Here is a 21,576-nt window from a genome sequence, read left to right as displayed (position 1 = left end):
ACCTTTAGTCCGATACCCCCCCCCCCCCCAACTCACAAATGATCTTTTGCTCCACTATGGTTATTTTTATCCGATTAGTGAATCAAAACAATTGGCCAACTAATCCATTATGAAAATAACCATTAGTGGCAGCCCTTATAATTGCACATAAAAACCTAAACGTGTGAACAGAGCCTCAGGGTGCATTCACATCACGATTTTGCTATACGGTTGCAGAATAGGTTTTCAACTCAAAAACTGTATACAACTGTATAGAAAAACTTATAAATTGACCTACCACACAAAAACTTACACAATTAGATGTATACGGTCGTGTAAGATTTTGCATGTGTATGGTTTTTACATTTGACTCCGCTGCGGTACTTTTACTCGTCCACCACCCGCAACCCCCCCCCCCCGCTCCAGAAGTCTGCGGGCTGTTGGGAAAACTAAATTAGCGCTTGTACTACCACGTTGGTGGTAGTAGTACACGGGCTGGGGGATTGATTGCATCGGATCTCAATTCTGAGACCCGCTGCCATCATAAGTAATTAACAGGGGAGCGGGCGGCATGTCATGCCGCTCCTCTCTCCAGCAATGTATTTTGTAAACTCTGCACTTCATATTCAAATACCCCAACGAGAGCCCTGAATGGCCGGCACAGAGTGGCCATTTACGGCTCTCGGCGGGATTATACAGTGTGGCTCAGAGCCAGTTGGGGATCACGGTGCAATTTTGCATACAGATTTGTCAGTTTTTGAAGAATATGTTTTTCTTAAAATAAAAACGGACTCAAAACAGTATGGCAAAATCGTTATGTAATGCACCCTAAAAACAACATTCAATGTATGTATAAAACTCAACGTGTGTGTGTACGTACATGTATACACACACGGGGATATTTCCATTTAAATTTGGTACACATTATGTATATGTCAAATAAAAATATAGCAAAGTTTAGAGATGTCCCAATACAAAAAATCTCTGCGGCCTGAGAGTAAAACAATCAGGAGATATACTGGCAATTGCATGGGACTTCCAGGTATAGCACCTGATCGTGGTTCTTTTGGGCTGTGGAAATTGCCCAGTCTTTTTAAACATCCCGCTGCCGGACCAACGTCATGGTGAAGTATGATTTCACTGTCTGGCAGGCAGGTGCATAAAATAGTCAGTGTGGGGTAGGAAGAGGGGAGTATCTAATAAAAGAACTGCCCCGACATGTTGTGCGTCACCCCAAAATTATGATTCATCAACAGGATATGTGACAAGCATCTTAACTGTTGGGGTCCAACTGCTTAGACCCCCACTGATCATTAAATTGGAGGTCCCTTGTTCTCTAATTAAACTGCGGATCAGCCCACATGCGCAATGGAAACTTCATTTACTCGCATGTGGATCAGTGAGTTATAATCGTGGTATAAATCCTTTACAATTAATGTATAATCTAGATTTTTTTTTTTTTTTTACTAATTAGGATAGGTTCACACTGGTGTTGTTCTCTAACCTGTTCAGGGTCCGAACGGATCTCATCGCCAAGGTGTCACACAAGACACATCTCATGATGGGTAAAAGTGAAGAGCCGTCTCAAGATCTTCACAACCTAATTGTTGTAAAACATAACAATGGCGTTGGTTACAGGCGCATTTTCTAAGCTTCTGAATGTCCAGTGAGCTCTGTTGGGGCCATAATACAGAAGTGGAAAGAATCATTTCACCATAAATTTGCCTCGACCAGGTGATCCTCACAAGATTTCTGACGAGAGAGTGAAGAATGATCAAAAGAATTGTCCAGGAGCAGAGGACACTTGTGTAGAGCTTCAAAAAGACCTGGAATTAGCCGGTAGTGTTGTCTAAAAGAAAACCGTAAGTAATGCACTCTGCCGCCATGACCTGTATGCACACTCACCACACAAGACTCAATTGCTGAATATAAAACACGGTGAAGGTTGGTTAAAGTTTCCTGCACAATATTTGGAAAAGCCAGTGAAATACTGGGAGAATATAGTGCGGTCAGATGAGAGCGAAATGGAACTGTTTGGTGCCATAACACACCATGTCTGGAGGAGAAATGACTCTGCACATCACCCTAAAATGTCATACAACAGTGTTAATGGAAGGAGGGGCCAAGAACCCAATGGCTGCTGCTCGGTCTCCTTCTACTGAAGCTATGCCATTGATCTTAAAGTTGCAACTTGAGATGCAAGTAGCAGAAGCCCATTTACTAGTGACAGCCGGAAATCCTTCTCAAATAGAAGAATTTTACAGCCAAATTATCTAATCTGTGAGACAGACAGTGAAGGGATTGCCAAGAAAGGAAGGAGAATGGATTTGTCTTGGATTTTTTTATTTCTTTAAAAGAAAAGTAGAACCAGATCTCCGAGAGGGAAGAAAAATAAATATATTCATGGGGTGAAGATTTGCAGAAGAGAAATTAAAATGTTCAGTTTTTAATTAAAACATGTTCCTAGGGTTTACAGTAATACAATAAAGTATTAGAATAAAGTCAATGCCAATGATGACTCACAATAGTGTGCTGAATGATGGGGTCAGGCTCTTTGGAATCTACGGGATATTAGTCGCCTTACAGCTATGTCGAGTCTGAACACAACCAAATCGGAATAAAGATCATCATTAACAAATAGATTATACAGAAACTTGTATTTGTATGGATTTTGGGGAAGATTTATCAAAACCTGTGCAGAGGAAGAGTGGTGCAGTTGCCCATAGCAACCAATCTGATCACTTCTTTCATTTAATTAAAGGGTACCTTTCAGAAAAAAATAAAAAAAACTTCTGATATATTATAGATTAATGTATGCAGAATAACTTTCTAATTGCATGTTATTAAAAAAAATATGCTTCTTTCTATTTAATTTTCCACTTTGAAAAATTGACCACTAGAGGTCTTCCTACCAGTCCTGGCCGCAAGCCCTTTTTATAGATTTCAGACTCATGCTGGAGTCCTAAATCTCAGACTGCAGCCGGGACACAGACAAGCTCAGCACTGCTCCCTGCCTGTCAATCAGACAGGCAGGAGCCAGCACTGTGTTCATAGAACAGCAGGGCATACACCTGACTCTGCCTTACTGCATGCCCTCATTAATTTTACTATCTGAGCTATGATCTTTCTTCTCTCTGCACATGCAGTTGTAAACAGAGAGGAGAAGATTCAGAGCTGCCAGCTGAGCTTGTCTGTGTCCCGGCTGCAGTCTGAGATTTAGGATGCCAGCATGATTCTGAAATCTATAAAAAAGGGCTTGCGGCCAGGACTGGTAGAGAGACCTCTAGTGGTCATTGCTTCAAAGTGGAAAATTAAATAGAAAGAAGCATATTTATATTAAATATTTTATATACATATTGTAATAATATGCAATTGGAAAGTTATTCTGCATACATTAATCTAAAATATCTCAAAAGTTTTTTTTTTTAATGAAAGGTACCCTTTAAAAGAGGCCTGGTCAACTTTTCCTCTGCACAGGTTTTGATAAATCTCCCCCTTTGTCTTTGGTGATGCTTGCTAGTTGCTGCAGCTTCTATCATACACTGTAGATGAGCGTTTCCCAATCCGTGTGTCTCCAGTTGTTGCAAAACTACAACTACCAGCATGCCCGGACAGCCTCTGTTTATGATCATCTTTTGTTTGACTGTCTGAATGTGTTCAGAGGCTATCCAAGCATGCTGGGAGTTGTGGTTTTGCAACAGCTGGAGATGCGATGGATTAGAAACAATGATGTACAGTATATGATAGAAACTGCAGCAACTACATTACCAAAGACAAAATCCACACAAAATAGAAGAGTATCGAAAAATCTGTTTATGATTTATCTGTTTACTTGAAATCTGTTTAGGATTATCTTTTATTCAACTGGACGCATCAGAAGAAAAGAGATTTTATGAAAAACTTCTATTTGTATAGATTTGTTTCCCAAGCAGTGTGCCTCCAGCTGTTACAAAACTACAACTCTCAGCATGCCCGGACAGCCAAAGGCTGTCCGGGCATGCTGGGAGTTGTAGTTTTGCAACAGCTGGAGAGACATTGATAGGAAAAAAAATTACGCCACGTTTGTGGATATTGTTTGACTTGTTTCCAATTGATGAACAGGAAATTATAGTTTCACCCCAGAATATACACATTGGTTTCAAAGGTTTATATTAACATTACTTGTAGAGTTGTAAGACCTTCTTTGTAGATGAGGCCATCTAGTGACCATAAGAGCAAAGTGTTTAATATTTAATATAAAATATAGTTTTTGCTGTATTTTAAAACAGATGTGGAAGAATCTAAAGAGAGCCTCCATTGCATCTTTTATTACATCAGTTAAAGATATAAAGACTTGCAGCCATTTAGAAGATTGCAAACTTACAAGTCTATAGCGACATGTACATCTGTATATTTCACTAAATGTATATTGTGCCATCTGAAATACATAGAATGCACAACTCATCACCTTTAAAAGGGGTATTCCGGGCAAAAACATCTTATCCCCTATCGAAAGGATAGGGGATAAGATGTCTGATCGCCGAGCTTCCGAGACGGGGAAGTGACGTCACACCACGCCCCCTCCATTCATGTCTATGGGAGGGGGTGTTGCGGCCGTTACGCCCCCTCCCATACAAATGAATGGAGGGGGCATGGCATGACGTCACGTCTCTGTCTCGGAAGCCCGGTGGTTTACGAAACTGCAGACGCAGCTACACATAGAATGCGGGCTGCTGCAGGGAGATCGTGGGGGGTCTCAGCGGCAGGCCCCCCCGCGATCAGACATCTTATCCCCTATCCTTTCGATAGGGGATAAGATGTTTTTGCCCGGAATACCCCTTTAAGGGGACACTGCCATCCAAATGTTGCACTTTTAACAAGCAGTATGTATGTGACTATTATATGTAATAAAAATTAAAAAAAATTAATAAAAATGAAATAAATAATGGGTATCATAATTACATAGTTTTTTTAAAAAGTCACACAATGTAAACTCCTTCCTGTCTCGTGTCTTTAACCTGTTAAGGACGGCGGGTGTATCCATACGCCCCTGTTTTAAAGTCCTTAAGGACTGAAGGCATATGGATACGCCTGTGGGATTTCCGGTCCCCGCAGCTAGCCGATTGGGGACCAGACCTGGATGCCTGCTGAAATCATTCAGCAGGTATCCCGCAACATCCCCAAGGGGGTTCCTGAGACCCCCCATGTCAGCGATCGGAGAAAATCACATGTCAATTCAGACATGCGATTTTCTCCTATTCCAGGCTGATTGGGTCTCTAGTGACCTGATCACTCGGAAAATAGGGATGATCGGAGCTGTCAGTGGCAGCCCCGATCATCCTGAGGGATAGGAGCGAGGTGCTGCGATCTCCTCCTATCCCCTGCCATTGGTCAGAACTGAATTCTGACCAATGGCAGCGCATGACAGTGACAATGGCAACCCCCCGTTCTGCCCACCCCTGGATGTTGGGCAGAACGGGGGGAGAAGATGGAGGACTTTACCTGAGGACCAGATTCGATGGGGCACGGAGATTACGGCGCAGGTAGGGAAACGACGGGGGGGCATGTCTGGGCATGCTGGGAGTTGTAGTTTTGCAACATCTGGAGGGTCACAGTTTGGAGACCACTGTTACAGTGGTGCCCAAACGGTAGCCCTCCAGATGTTGCCAAACTACAACTCTCATCATGCTTAGACTGCCCAGGCATGCTGGGAGTTGTAGTTCTGTAACATCTGTCCCTTCAGATTTTGCAATTTTCATGAAATTTTTGAAAATTGCTGCTCTACTTTGAAGCCCTCTAATTTTTTCAAAAAGTAAAAATATGTCCATTTTATGATGCCAACATAAAGTAGACATATTTATGGACATCTATCAACGGCTTTAGTCAGGTTTTCTTTACTATAATTGTCGCAAAATTGTCGCAACTGCGACTACGCAATTTTTCGTGCGACATTTTGACTGGAAAGCGAGAAAAGCAAGTTTTCCAAAAATTAACTATGTAGTAATAATTTTAAAATGGACTACGGGTAGTCAGGTATTTATTAACTGCGACAGTCGCAACTGCGCAAAAAAAAGTCGCAACAGTGTTAAAAATTGACTAAATTTACTCCAGCTCAGACATGGAGCAGAAAAAGCTACTACCAAAGTAAAAAAGTAAAAATTGCTTACGTGAAAGAAAATTATCAACAGGCTGAAAGCAGTTGATAAATACGTCACACATAAGCAAAACAAAAGTAAGAAAAAAAACTACTAAAAAAGAATACATAAGCAAACATTGATAAATGTATTTATGAATAAAAAAAAATGTGGGGGAATATCCATTTTCCTTACAAGCAAAGAGCTTCAAAGTTATAAAAATGCAAAATTTTCATGAAATTTTGGGATTTTTCACAAAAAAGGATGCAAGTAACGACAACAATTTACCACCAAAATAAAGTAGAATATGTCACGAAAAACAATCTCAGAATCAGAATAATCGGTAAAAGCATCCCAGAGTTATTAATGCTTAAAAGTGACGGTGGTCAGAACTGCGAAAAAGGGCTCAGTCCTTAAGGTGAAAAAGGGCTCAGTCCTTAAGGGGTTAAAGGGGTACTCTGGTGAAACATTTATTTTTTTCCAAATCTACTGATGCCAGAAAGTTCTACAGATTTGTAAATTACTTCTCTTAAAAAATCTTAACCTTTCCAGTACTTATCAGCTGCTGTATGCTCCAGAGGTAGTTATGGAGTTATTTCCAGTCTGACCACAGTGCTCTCTGCTGACACCTCTGTCCGTGTCAGGAACTGTCCAGAGCAGGAGCAAATCCCCTTTACAAACCTATCCTGCTCTGTACACTTCCTGACATGGACAGAGGTGTCAGCAGAGAGCACTGTGGTCAGACTGGAAAGAACTGCACAATTTCTAGCTGATAAGTACTGGAAGGATTAAGATTGTTAAATAGAAGTAATTTACAAATCCGTATAACTTTCTAGCACCAGATTTGAAAAAATAATAATAATTCCGCCAGAGTACCCCTTTAAGGCTAGGTTCACACTTACATGCAACCCATTTTCCCTCGAATCGAACGGACCCTGAAATGGGACGGATGAGAACAGCTACTGTGGGGTCCTGATGGACCTCATTCACTTACAATTAATGTTACAGGAGTTTAGTGGCAGCTGCTGACAAGGCCAATAAAATCAATGCATGCAAAAGAGACAAGGAGAGAGTTTTACCTCTATATAAATCACTGGCCAGACCACACATGGAGGATTGTGACTAATTTTGGGTGTCCATATTTAAGAAGGACATAGATAGATTTGATGTAGAAGAGGGAGACCAAAAACAATTGAAGGGGATCTGTCGGGGGGGGGGGGGGGGGGGGGGGGGGTTCGGTCACAACTAGTCACGGGACCTTTTTGTACAATTAAATGACCCGTAAAAGAACAACATTATAATATAAAGCACCCAGCCAGCGGGAATAATAAAGAACACTTCAAGAAACGCCTCACAATTTCCATTCTGTCTCGAGCCAATATGAGTCCACGTCAGGAGCACGAGGTTAGTACTGTATAAAAAGAAAATCTTAACACTATAAAGGGGTATTCCATGATTTTTTTAAATTTATTTTACTATGCTATAGTGTATGTACCTGTGTGTGATGGTTTTCTCACAATTCATATGTGATTTTCAACCCAATATTTATTTTTAACAGCATAAAAAATTACTCAGGTCTCAGGTTTTCCCAGGTTGCAGTGCGGCTGAGACCTGACTCACTAGTCAGGTGTGCAAAGGGAGCCTGTGCTGCTTCAATGGGTGGAGCGATCGCTGGGTGGAAGGGAGATAATTCTGCAACTAATTGTATTTTTGCAAGAGCTTTAGGAACCCTGGTTAGAAAACACAGGTCTAGTGTTCACAGCTCAGCATGGAAGGCAGGTCACCTGTGTTTCAATAGGTGGGGTGGCTGATGTGTGGGTGAGAGGAAAGTGACCTCACACTTACAAATAAAGAACCATGGGATTTGTAGTTTGAAAGAAAGAACTCCAACAGGAAATGCCCGGTTCACAAAAAGATAGCATCAGCGTTATGGTAATCTCACAACATTTAGCCCCAAGGCAAGCGCGGATCCTTCCTAAGCATGTCTATTACTGTCTGGCAGGTCAGTACTAAAAATCCCCTTATGGTGAAAAACCTCTTTAAAGGCCAAACTGCACAAATGTGGTATGAATGCACCCTTACATCTGTTAATGCGCAGAGGAACTAAAAAAAAAAACACTGGTTTGTCAGCTGATCACTGTCCCTTTTATAAAGGATTAAAACATTTTTCTCTATTAACCCCTAAAGAATGACACCTGTTTTTATCTTAATTTCTGGCATTTTTTTTATTTTATTATTTTATATGGCATTCACTGTATGGTAAAAATTATGTTGTTATCTTTATAATGTGGCACGATCATGGCGATACTCAAATTATCTAGCTTTATGTTCTCTTTACTTTTCTCAACAAAATCCTTTTCCCCCTGGATGTGCCACTAGGAGGCTGACATTAGGCAAAAAACAAAAGAAAGTCGGCTCCCCCCTGCAGGATATACCCGCTTCCTGGCTCTGAGCAACTCAGTTTAGTCCCAAAGCAGGAGAACTGACCAAAAAAGAAATAGTCCGAACAAAACACCCAGACAAAAGAAGGGAACCGACCACAAAAGAAAAAAACATATCCCTGCACCACAGCAGCGGAAACTGGCTGGCCACAAACAAACCAACGGGCGGGTGCTGTGTCCCCAATAGAAGCTCAGAGAAAGAGAGAGATTTTAAAGTATGTATAAAAATCTACTTTTCTCGAGCGCTTCATTGGGGGACACAGGACCATGAGACATCCTAAAGCAGTCCCTGGTGAGGGAAAGACCAAAATCCCAGCCAGAAAAGAACTCAGGCGGATGGCTGAACTGCCGCCTGCAAAACCCTGCGACTGTAAAACTTGGCAAAAGTATGCAATCTCCTCGTTCAAGTGAAAGGAAGTCACAACCTTGGGCTGAAAAGCGGGTACTGTCCGAAGAACCACCTTGTCTTGGTGAAGCACCATAAAATAAGAACAGCAAGAGAGGGCAGCCATTTCCGACACACGGCGAATGGACGCGAGTGCAACAAAGAAGGCCACCTTCGGGGAAAGGAAGCGAAGGGAAACTTGTCCGAGAGGCTCAAAAGGAGTTCCCGGACTAGGTTGAGGTCCCAAGGTGCAGTAGACCGGAACGGAGGTACCTCGCGAGCCACACCCTGCAAAAAAGTGCGCACATAAAAAGGTCAGACGCAAGAGGACAGAAAGTGCTGAAAGCTGCCTCTTGATGGAACTGAGGGCAAGGCACGTTACCAGCCCCGATTGCAAAAGGGACAAGAGATTCAGCAAAGTAAAAGAGGTGGGAGAGAGCGAGAACGAGCCTCACACTAGCGGCAATAGGCTCGCCAGGTACGGTGGTAAATCCTGGTGGATGAGGGCTTCCGGGCACGAAGCATAATCCGGATCACACGGGTAGAGAATCCCCGAGCCCTCAAAATCTGCCGTTTCAACCGCCACGCAGTCAAACGCAACAGAAGTAAATTGGGGTGGCAGAGGGGTCCTTGGTAGAGGAGGTCGGGACGAGCCGAAAGACGGAAGGGTACGTCTGCCACAAGACTGACCACGTCCGCGTACCACATGCGACAAGGCCAATCTGGGGCCACCAGAATCGTCAAGACGCCCTCCGCCTTGAGCTTCCGGACAACCCTGGGAAGACGTAGAAGCAAAGAAAAGAGGTAGGGGAGAGCGAAGGAGTCCATGGGACCAAGAGAAAGTCTACCGCCAGTGCCAAAGGATCCCACAACCTGGAAAAGAAGAGAGGGACTTTCCTGTTCTGGCGTGACGCAAAGAGATCCACGTCTGGAGTTCTCCAGCGGTGACAGACTTGAGTGAAGACCTCCGGGTGAAGGGATCACTCACCCGAGCCGGCGGTGGAGCGACTCAGAAAGTCCGCCTCCCAATTGTCAATCCCAGGAATGTGCACCACTGATATGGTTGGAACGTGAAGTTCCGCCCAGGAGAGGATCTTCAACACTTCCTTCATGGCCGCCGAGCTGCGGGTGCCGCCCAAGCAATTGATGTATGCCACGGGAGTGGCGTTGTCAGTCTGCACCCGCAACGGAAGGCCCTGAAGCAGGCGACTCAAGTGAAGAAGGCACAGGAAGATTGCACGGAGCTCTAGGACGTTGATGGGGTCCAACGGCCCTGGACCGTTTTGTCTCGGAAGACACCACCCCAGCCAAGGAGACTTGCATCCGTGGTCAGGACATGCCAATGGAGAGGCAGGAAGGAGCAACCCTCCTGGAAGAGAGGTGACCAAAGCCACCAAAGGAGGGAGCGGCAAACTCAGAGCAGAAGCTGGATCCTGTGGTGGAGATACAAGGGGGGGATTTGTCCCACTGAGAAAGGATGGCCCACTGGAGGGGACGGTACCAAAAGGGACGGAGGTAAAAGGGGGAACATACTCACCCACATTTTTAGAGCATACTCACCCATGAAGTCTTCCACACGCTACCTGTTGATACCAAGCTAAAACTGAGTTGCTCAGAGCCACGAGGCGAGTATATCCTGCCGGGAGGAGCCAACTTTCTTTAGTGGTTTTTTTTGCCTAGTGTCAGCCTCCTGGTGGCAAGCAGCATATACCCATGGTTCTGTATCCCCCAATGAAACACTCGAGAAATAGGGTTTTATTGGGAAAGAAGAATTTATTTTTATTTATTTTTTTACACTTTATTTATTTTAATTTATTTTTTTACAGGTTATATTATGCCGCAGTACATCTGTACAGTATAACTGTCAGTATACACTGACATTCAGCCTGTGCAATCCAGACTATGGCTGGAACTCACAGGCTGCCGTACTAGGCAGACAGGAGGCCATCAGCTGGCCTTCTGCTGCCATGGCAACCAACAGGATCCAGCAATCGCATCACAGGGTTGCCATTTGTGAACAGGGGGAGCCCCCCTGCCAATCCCATAGATTCCGTGATCAGGAATGATCACGGCATCTATGGGCTTAATACCGCAGAGACCAGCGTGATCTCGGTCCCGGCAGCTGTGGCGGGACCCCGGCTGTGATTGACAGCCGGGACCCACCGGCAATCTCCTGCAGTACTTCGCACTGAGCATGATATTGCCAGGACGTATGCATTCATTCAGTTGCGTTAACTAGCTAACAACTAGGACATATGCATACGTCTCAGGGCAGGAAGGTGTTAAAAGGGGTGCCTTTTATCAACTGGTGCCAGAAAGTTATAAAAAAATTAAAAAAAAAATCCTAATCCTTCTGGTACTTTTCTGCTGCTGTATGCTCCACAGGAAGTTGTGTAGTTATTTTCAGTATGATCACAGTGCTCTCTGCTGACACCTCTGTCCATGTCAGGAACTGTCCAGAGCAGGAACAAGTCCCCATAGCAAACCTTTTCTGCTATGGACAAAGGTGGCAGTAGAAAGCACTGTGGTCAGACAGGAAAGAACTACACAACTTTCTCTGGAGCATACAGCACCAGTTATACAGATTTTTTTTATCCTCCAGAGTACCCCTTTAAGATGGAATACTAAAGACTATAAGTATTGCTCCCATAAGGGTCCTCTTTAACATCTGCTAAAGTCCCAACATGGACAAGTACTATATGGCCACACACACACGCCGAGGTGACATTCATTTCCTGTTGTCATGTTTGGAAACCATAGAGCAGTGGTCTCCAACCTGCGGACCTCCAGATGTTGCAAAACTACAACTCCCAGCATGCCCAGACAGCCAAAGGCGTTGTAACTTTGCAACATCTGGAGGTCCGCAGGTTGGAGACTACTGCCATAGAGGATTAAACAACACCAAAAAACGATTTATAACCACCGGACTGAAGAGGACGCCCCTGTGAGTTACATTTATGGGGGATATTTTAGCTTTTTTAGGTGGAAACGTTCTTTTTAACAAGAATGAAAAGAAATGTTTTTACTGTAATATTACGTAGTGATGCATTTCATTGCATTTTAATGAGGTTCTATCGCTTGAGAAGAAGCCAAGGCTTTCATCAGAGAGACTCATGGAGTTTTGTCACAGCATAGACTGAACACTAAGTCATGCACGGCCTTATCCAAACCATGTGTCTGGTCTAAGATGCTCACTCCAGGCACAACTCATTTTGGCACTTCAAAGTGAGAAGTGTTTGGAACAGTATGGGGGCTGGAACAGCTTTATGAGGCAGTGCCACATAGTCACAGATCTATGGAATGTAACATGCTGGCACAGCGCCCCCAACGCATTCCCCACCATTTACAAGGAACTCAATCAGAACATAGAAACACATTTTCTTTATTAATTAATAGCAAAACCCAGGAATTAATGTTTGCCCTAACGCATTAAGTGTTTGAATAAACTTTTGACATGTTGTCCAGACATGTCAAAAGTTTAGACTGCACGGGGTCTCACTCTTAACCCCTTAAGGACCCTTGACGTACGCGTACGTCATGGACAATTCCGGTCCCTGCCGGGCGGGGATCGGACCGGGTTGCCTGCTGAAATCATTCAGCAGGCATCCCGTACAAACGCCCAGGGGGGTCATTAGACCCCCCCCCCCCATGTCGGCGATCGCAAAAAACGCAAGCGAATTCACACTTGTGAATCGCTGCGATTCCGGTGACCCGCTGACCCGGAGATAAAAAGGTGATCGGGGGTGCAGGATACACCCCCGATGACCTCCTGTATCTATGGGGAGGTGGCGATTTTGTCACCACCCCAGGATCGCGCCCCCCCCCCCCCGGACCCCCTAATAGGTCCCCAAGGGTCCGCCGCAATTTTTCAGTGTGACCCGGGCCCTATTAGGGGTTCAGGGCGCTGCATTTGGCCCCCCATTTTTTTGGGCCCGCAGCGCTTTCCCCCCCCCCCCCCATACAGTTTATAGTTACACCAATCACACGCAGTACATACTCCCCCTCCCCCCTAGACCCCACCACCACCCCCCGCCACCGTACAAAAAGGCGATGGCTCGCCAGACATTTTCAGCGGCGGAGGCTTTTCTTGCCTCCGATTCCGAATCTGCCAGTGAGGATGATGAAGATCTAACATTCCTGTGTTCTTCATCGTCCTCCTCATCATCTAGTAGTGATGATGAGTCCCCTGTACAGAGGCGGAGACGCCGCCAGGCGAGGCCACGCTCCCCTCATGATAGTGGCCCAGTGGCCGGCACTAGTACAAGCGACAATGCCGCTGGTACTATGAGTCCGACCCCCCAGACAAGTTTACCTTCCGGTGAACCTGTCTGGAGACCCCCAGAGGGTTATCAGCCACGGGTTCCGGAATCCGGATTGACACGGCTGGGTTCACTGAAATTGACTATTTCAGTTATTTTTTCAGTGACCGCATGGTCAATCTAATGGTGGAGCAGACGAATCTGTACGCCAGGCAGTTCATCGCCCACCACCCAGATTCTTTTTTGGCCAGGTCCAATGAATGGCGCGCCATTGATGCAGCAGAGATGAGGACATTTTGGGGCCTCTTGCTGCATATGGGCCTGGACAAAAAGCCTAGTGTCAGGCACTACTGGAGCAGGGACGTCCTATACCAGACCCCGCTGTACAGTATGGCCATGACACAGAAGCGGTTCAAGGCCATTCGGAAATGCCTTCATTATGCAGATAATGAGGCATGTCCACCCCGAGGTGATGCCGCCCATGACCGGCTTTACAAAGTGAGGCCGGTCATCGATCACTTTGGGGCCAAATTTTTGGAGGCCTAAGTACCGCTCAGGGACCTCTCGGTTGAGGAGTCTCTTATCAGTTTTAAGGGGAGACTCATCTTCCGCCAGTATATTCCCTCGAAGCGGGCGCGATATGGCATGAAGCTCTATAAACTTTGTGAGAGTACCTCCGGGTACACTAACAAGTTTAGAGTGTATGAGGGACGAGATTCCCGTATTGAACCCCCAGATTGTTCCCCCACTCTGGGTGTTAGCAGGAAACTCGTTTGGGAGCTTGTGCATCCATTGCTGGATAAGGGTTACCACGTGTACGTGGATAACTTTTATACCAGCATCCCTCTCTTCACATCCTTTGCCACCAGATCCACGTCCGCTTGTGGGACCGTGCGGAAAAAGCAGAGAGGCCTCCCTCTAAAATTTTCGGCAGACACCTATTCCCAAGGGCGAGTCCCGTGCCCTTGCCCATGAAAACCTGTTGTTGGTCAAGTATAAGGATAAGAGGGATGTCCTTATGCTGACCACTATTCATGGCAACGGCAGCTCACCTGTCCCTGTGCCAGGTACCACAACACCGGTCCTCAAGCCCGATTGTATTCTGGACTACAATCAGTATATGGGGGAGAGTTGATCTTTCTGATCAAGTCCTCAAGCCATACATGGCCATGCGCAAAACACGGGTATGGTACAAAAAAGTAGCGGTCTAGATGATACAGGTTGCCATGTACAACGCTTTTGTACTGTCCCAGCACGCTGGCAACACAGCGATATTCCTCCAGTTCCAAGAAGAAGTCCTAAACGTCCTGATCTTTGGCGACCGGGAAAGAGCAGGCCGGACTTCCCAAGGAACTGGAGTAATAGCTGCCAGGATCGTCGCATGCAAACACTTTCCAGGTGAAGTCCCCCACACTGGAAAGAAGGGGCGAACCCAGAAAAGATGCAGAGTGTGTTACAAGAGGGGGATACGGAAGGATACCACCACTCAATGTGACACTTGCCCCGATCATCCGGGCCTCTGCATTAAGGATTGCTTCAGGGAGTATCACACTTCCATGGAGTACTAAATTTTCCCTTCTCATATTAATTTTCCATAATTTGACCCCAATGTACCAAGTCTAGAGTACATTCCAAGTTTTAACCCCATAAACCACTAAATTGACCAAAATAATGTTTCATCTGAAAAAAAAAAAAAAAAATGATAAGACCTCAGGGGGTATTTTTATTTTATTTTTACAAAAAATGGGTCATGGGTCACTGAGTCACTATCATCAGGGACTTATGTTGCCTCAAATGCGCAGCGCTCTCTCTCCACCTGAGCGGGGTGCGCATTTGAGGCAACAGGTTAGGGACGGCCACACACATCACATTCCCAGAATGATGATTCAGAGCACAGGGTTTGGGGTGGGCATATTTTTTAGTTTTGGCTATGCTCTGGGTCATCATTCTGGGAACATAATTTATAATTTTATGTCCCACTGCACCCCATTTTAGTTATTTAGTGTACCCCAGTTATTTACCCCATGTAATGCCCCTTGCGGGGGGGTCCCACTGTTCTGGCTCCATAGGAGAAAGCCAAAGCTCAAGAACCCTGACTGATCTCCGGCACCTCTGAGACCGGTGTGCATGCTGTTTGGGGTAACCCCAGCATTTTAGTGTAAAAAAATCTAATTTTTCATTTTCACATCCCACTTCATGAATATTTATCAAACACCTGTGGAGTGTTAAGGCTCACTGTACCCCTTGTTCCGTTCCTTGGGGGGTGTAATAGTATGCCATTTTTTTTTTTTTTTTGCTGTCTTGGCACCGTAGGGGCTTCCGAAATGCCCCCCGATTTCAACAAAATTTGCAAATGTGACTCCTTTTCTTCTGAGCATTGTAGTCCGCCCGCAGTGCACTTGACGCCCACACATGGGGTATTTCCATACTCAGAAAAGATGGGGTTACACATTTTGGGGGGCATTTCTCTTATTACCCCTTGTAAAAATGTAAAATTTTGGGAAAAACCAGCATTTTAGTGGAAGAATAAAAAAAAAAATTTACACATCAAAAGTCGTCAAACACCTGTGGGGTGTTAAGGCTCACTGTACCCCTTGTTACGTTCCTTGAGGGGTGTTCATTTCCAAAATAGTATGCCATGTGTTTTTTTTTGCTGTCCTGGCACCATAGGGGCTTCCTAAATGGGACCTCCCCCCAAAAAAAACATTTCAGCAAAATTTACTTTGCAAAAGCCAAATGTGACTCCTTCTCTTCTGAGCATTGTAGTGCGCCAACAGAGCACTTGACGTGCACATATGAGGTATTTCCATACTCAGAAGAGATGGGGTAACAAATTTTGGGGGGCATTCTTTCCTATTAACCCTTGTAAAAATAAATTTGGGGGAAAACTAGCAATTTAGTGAAAAAAAATAAATCATTTACACATCCAACTTTAACAAAAAGTTGTGAAACACCTGTGGGGTGTTAAGACTCACTGGACCCCTTGTTACGTGCCTTGAGGGGTGTAGTTTCCAAAATGGTATGCCATGTGTTTTTTTTTTTTTTTTTGCTGTTCTGGCACCATAGGAGCTTCCTAAATGTGACATGCCCCCCCAAAAAACAATTTCAGAAAACTCACTCTCCAAAATCCCACTGTTGCTCATTCCCTTCTGAGCCCTCTACTGCACCCGCCGAACACTTTACATAGACATATGAGGTATGTGCTTACTCGAGAGAAATTGGGCTACAAATACAAGTAAAAATTTTCTCCTTTTATCCCTTGTAAAAATTCAAAAATTGGGTCTACAAGAAAATGCAAGTGTAAAAAATGAATATTGGGAATTTTCTCCTTCAGTTTGCTGCTATTCCTGTGAAACACCTAAAGGGTTACAATGCTGACTGAATGTCATTTTGAATACTTTGGGGGTGCAGTTTTTATAATGGGGTCATTTGTGGGGTATTTCTAATACGAAGGCCCCTCAAATCCACTTCAAAACTGAAAAATTTCAATTTTGAAAATTTTGTGAAAAATTGGAAAATTGCTGCTATACTTTGAAGACTTCTGATGTCTTCCAAAAGTAAAAACATGTCAACTTTATGATGCATTCATAAAGTAGACATATTGTATATGTGAATAAATATATAATTTATTTGGAATATTCATTTTCCTTATAAGCAGAGAGCTTCAAAGTAAAAAAAAATGCAAAAATTTCAATTTTTTCATCACATTTTGGAATTTTTCACCAAGAAATGATGCAAGTATCGACAAAATTTTACCACTAACATAAATTAGAATATGTCACGAAAAAACAGTCTCGGAATCAGAATGAAAGGTAAAAGCATCGCAGAGTTATTAATGCTTAAAGTGAAAGTGGTCAGATGTGCAAAAAATGGCCTTGTCCTACAGTGAAAATTGGCTGGGTCCTTAAGGGGTACTCCGGTGAAACTTTTATTTTTTTTTATTTTTTCAAATCAACTGGTGCCAGAAAGTTAAACAGATTTGTAAATTACTTCTATTAACCCCTTGGGGACGGAGCCCATTATAACCCTAAGGACGGGAGCATTTTTTGCAAATCTGACCACTGTCACTTTAAGCATTAATAACTCTGGGATGCTTTTACTTATAAATTTGATTCCGAGACAGTTTTTTCGTGACATATTCTACTTTATGGTAGTGGAAATTTTTTGTCGATACTTGCATCATTTCTTGGTGAAAAATTCCAAAATTTGATGAAAAATTTGAAAGTTTTGCATTTTTCTAACTTTGTAGCTCTCTCCTTGTAAGGAAAATGAATATTCCAAATAAATTATATATTGATTCACATATACAACATGTCTACTTTATATTTGCATCATAAAGTTGACATGTTTTTACTTTTGGAAGACATCAGTGGGCTTCAAAGTTCAGCAGCAATTTTCCAATTTTTCACCAAATTTTCAAAATCGGAATTTTTCAGGGGCCAGTTCTGTTTTGAAGTGGATTTGAAGGGCCTTCCTATTAGAAATACCCCATAAATGACCCCATTATAAAAACTGCACCCCTCATATATGCAAAATGACATTCAGTAAGTTTGTTAACCCTTTACGTGTTTCACAGGAATAGCAGCAAAGTGATGGAGAAAATTCAAAATCTTCATTTTTTACACTCGCATGTTCTTGTAGACCCAGTTTTTTTATTTTTACAAGTGGTAATAGGAGAAAAAGCCCCCCAAAATTTGTAACCCAATTTCTCTCGAGTAAGGAAATACCTCATGTGTGTATGTCAAGTGTTCGGCGAGCGCAGTAGAGGGCTCAGAAGGGAAGGAGCAACAATGGGAACTAATCCCCTTTCCTTTGGATACGTTTTGAATTTAAAGGGGTACTCCGCTGCTCAGCGTTTGGAACAAACTGTCCCAAATGCTGGAGCCGGCAGCTCGTGACATCATAGCCCGCACCCCCTCATGATGTCACTTGCATTGAGAGGGCAGGGTATGACATCATGAGGGGGGCGGGGCTATGATGTCATGAGCTCCCGGCGCCGGCTACGGCGTTCGGAACAGTTTGTTTCAAATGCTGAGCAGCGTAGTACCCTTTTAAAATACCCATTTGAGGACTATGCACATGTACAGTATCCTGCGTAGATTTGATGCGCAGGATTTGAAGCAGTGTTCAGTCACTTAGTTTACATTCAACTACTCAGCATAAAATCCTGCGTATCAAACATGCACAGGATACTGTATGTGTGAATATCTTCATAGAGCTCGTTCACACAAGCAGATTGTGTTTCAAACTCACAGAGTGTTTCCTGCAGCAAGTTTGAAAGGGGCGGCTCGCTACGGGCCGCCTGCAGAGGATTTTCAGTGGTGGAATCTGCACTGCGGAAAATCCGCCATAGACCCCACTGAGTCGCTGCTGAAAATCTGCTGCGAACAGATCTCCGGGACACGTCATTCATGCCGAGAGCCGAGGCAACGGGCAGAAGATCATGGGGGTCCCAGTGGTCGGACCCCACGGCAATCTGACACTTCTCCCCTATCTTGCGGGTAGGGAATACTTTTTTACACTGGACTACTCCTTTAAAGTAATAAAAGTTTCCAACCTTTCTTTTTTATATTCTTCTGGACTATGTTGCATTTTTTTTGAATGCTTCTTTTGATGGTTTTTTGTTTGTTTTAGTTTTTTTTGCATTTTTGGTTCTTCAAAGTGCTTTTACCAAACTGGTCTTGGTAGACACTTTTGGATGAAGCGGTCACTAATTTATAATTTGTGAACAGGGATGTCCCGATACCATTTTTTTTTTAAGACCGAGTACGAGTACCGATACTTTAATTCTAGTACTCTATACAAAGTACGAGTACTTTTATTTTAAAGAGAATCTGACAGCAGGGTGACCCGGTTTCCAGAGCTGCTTACCGTATGATATGTGGGTTCATTGTTGTGCGCAATGGAGGCGGCTGCTGTATTATGAGCCAAGATTTGTCTATTTTCCATTGGGCAGAACAAAAAAATTTTAATTGGCGGCAGAACCATGACCACATGGTGAGCAGCGGTAGAAATCGGGTCACTTGCACTATCTACCTATAAATTGAAGTTAGTGCAGGTGACTCTGCTGTAAGATTGCCTTTAATAGTAGGTAGTAGGGATGGACAGATATAGTTTTTTTTAGGGCCGATACCGATAATCGGTGGAGGTTAGGGCCGATAGCCGATAACTTATACCGATATTCCGGTATAAGTTATCGGCTATTTATCCCCCCGCGACACTGCTGCAGATCATTGATTTAGGCGCTTTAAATCAATGCACTGCAGTGGCTTTTGCGGTGCCATAGGCTGCCGCTGCCACCACCCGCTTCTCTCCCCCTACCTGTCAGGGTGGTCCGGGCCATCTCCACCATTACAGGTAAGTTCAATTTTCTTTATTGACTCGGAGGGTGGAGGAGGGGCCCGACCGGTATAGCGGTATGGGCAAAAATCCATACCGTGGGAGAAAAAAAAAAAACGGTATCCGGTTCATACCGGTATACCGCCCAGCACTACGGTGGGGGGTGCGACGCGGTGCGGTGGGTCGGGGGGGGTCGTTCGCGGTGTGTGGGCGGTACGGGGCATTGTCGGCTTATCGGCAAGGTAATTGCCGATACCGATAATGCCCAAAATCGTGATTATCGGCCGATAATATCGGCCATACCGATAATCAGTCGATCCCTAGTAGGTAGTATCCCCCTGTAGACACTAGCAGAAACCCCTTGAAGACATTAGTAGCAGCCCCCTGTAGAACGCAGCCCCCCCCTTTGTAGAAAACAAGCCCCCTTGTAGACAGCAGCCCCCCTTGTAAACAGCAGGGCCCCCCCCTTTAGACATTATTAGCAGGCCCCCTGTAGACCGCAGCCCCACCCATTTCAACAGCGCACCTGCAGCTGTCCTCTGACGGGTGCTGCTGCCCCGCTCTCCCGTCCGCATAATGGCGTTCTATGGAGGAGCATGTGACATACACATCACTCTGCTTCTTCCGTAGCGTTACGCTGGGCGCAGTGGAGGAGGTGGAGTGACATGTGTCTGTCACGTGCTCCTCCATGGAACGCCATTATGCGAAAGGGAGGCTGAGAGAACGGGGCAGCGGAGCAGCAACAGGTATAGGATTTGGTATCGGGGACACTGAACCAGTCACAGATACCAGAAAATGGCTAGTATCAGCCCCGATACCAATACTAGTATCGGTATCTGGACATCCTCATTTGTGAATAAATCAAAAAGTTACTATTTTACACTGGAAAGCGAGAAAATAAACCACAAGTGTAGAGCACCCTACGTGGTGCACTAGAAACCTGCTTTACCGCATGACAAATGCTGTTAATAATTTAGTTAGTTTTGGCAACCGAGCGCATTATTTATCACACATTGCAAGACATATGAGAAATGATGTGCATGTACTCAAAAAAAAAAAAAAAACAACAAAAATAACAGTGACAAACAACTTCAGCGATAAATCCCCCTCCATCTAATCCACATAATCCTTATATTGTAAAAACATTATGAATTTGGAAATTGAAGATGTGGTATTTAAGACATGGGTTGATTTATCTAAACTCGTGCAGAGGAAACATTGACCAGTTGCCCATAGCAACCAATCAGATCGCTTCTTTTACTTTTCAGAGGACTTTTTAAAAATAGAAGAAGCGATCTGATTGGTTGCTATGGGCAACTGGTCAATGTTTCCTCTGCACGAGTTTAGATAAATCTCCCCCATGGACCACACATTCTGCACACGACTTACGTCGGCTCCTACATCCGTAGTCTGGATCGATGGCTGTGACATGGGATGGACAGGTGAGGTTTTCCCATTCGGAACCGCCGCGTGTGACAGCAGGTTAATGGGCGGTGTGGACAGAGGGGCTGGTGCTCCATTGACAGCGAGTACAGGCTGCGAAGCTACTATCCCGGGGCGAGGAAGTTGTACGACAGTAGAAGGAGTAAGAAGAACTTGCTGAGCTGTAGAAACCAAAAAAATTGAACTAGTCACCAAATAAAGCACAGATAAAAATTCCATATACAACTGACCAATTAGTAACCATTTCACCATCAAGTGCATGCATAATACTCCAAAAGTAGACTAAGAGTGTTTCCTAACCAGGGTGCCTCCAGCTGTTGCAAAACTACAACTCCCAGCATGCCGAAGGCTTTCCGGGCATCCCGGGAGTTGTAGTTTTTCAACAGCTGGAGGCACCCTGGTTAGGAAACACTGACTTAGAGTCTACTTTTGGTAGGACTCTGTATGCTGAGAGTTGTAGTTTTGCAACAGCTGGAGGCACCCTGGATGGGAAACACTGCTTTAAGCCTAAACTCACATTTCGGACATGGATGTGTATTTACAAGTGCCTCCTGTCCACACAAGGCTCTGCCATGCTCTACTCTGCCTGCTTCTCTATAAGCAACTGGCAGGAACAG

At 44.4% G+C, this 21,576-nt stretch overlaps 1 protein-coding gene across 1 annotated transcript in view; it reads right to left on the bottom strand.

Annotated features, from left to right (window-relative positions):
- Positions 1–21,576, bottom strand: part of ATF6 (activating transcription factor 6) — a 109,755-nt gene that overhangs the window by 56,716 nt on the left and 31,463 nt on the right. Inside the window, exon 7 of the mRNA XM_056523567.1 lies at positions 20,906–21,120. Coding sequence (XP_056379542.1) covers positions 20,906–21,120 — 215 coding nt within the window. The remainder of the gene's footprint in view (positions 1–20,905; positions 21,121–21,576) is intronic.

This window comes from Hyla sarda, chromosome 6 (assembly GCF_029499605.1).
Source record: "Hyla sarda isolate aHylSar1 chromosome 6, aHylSar1.hap1, whole genome shotgun sequence".
Classification (NCBI taxonomy): Eukaryota; Metazoa; Chordata; class Amphibia; order Anura; family Hylidae; genus Hyla; species Hyla sarda.
Note: the sequence above shows the minus strand (reverse complement) of the source record. Positions and strands in the feature narration are given on the sequence as shown.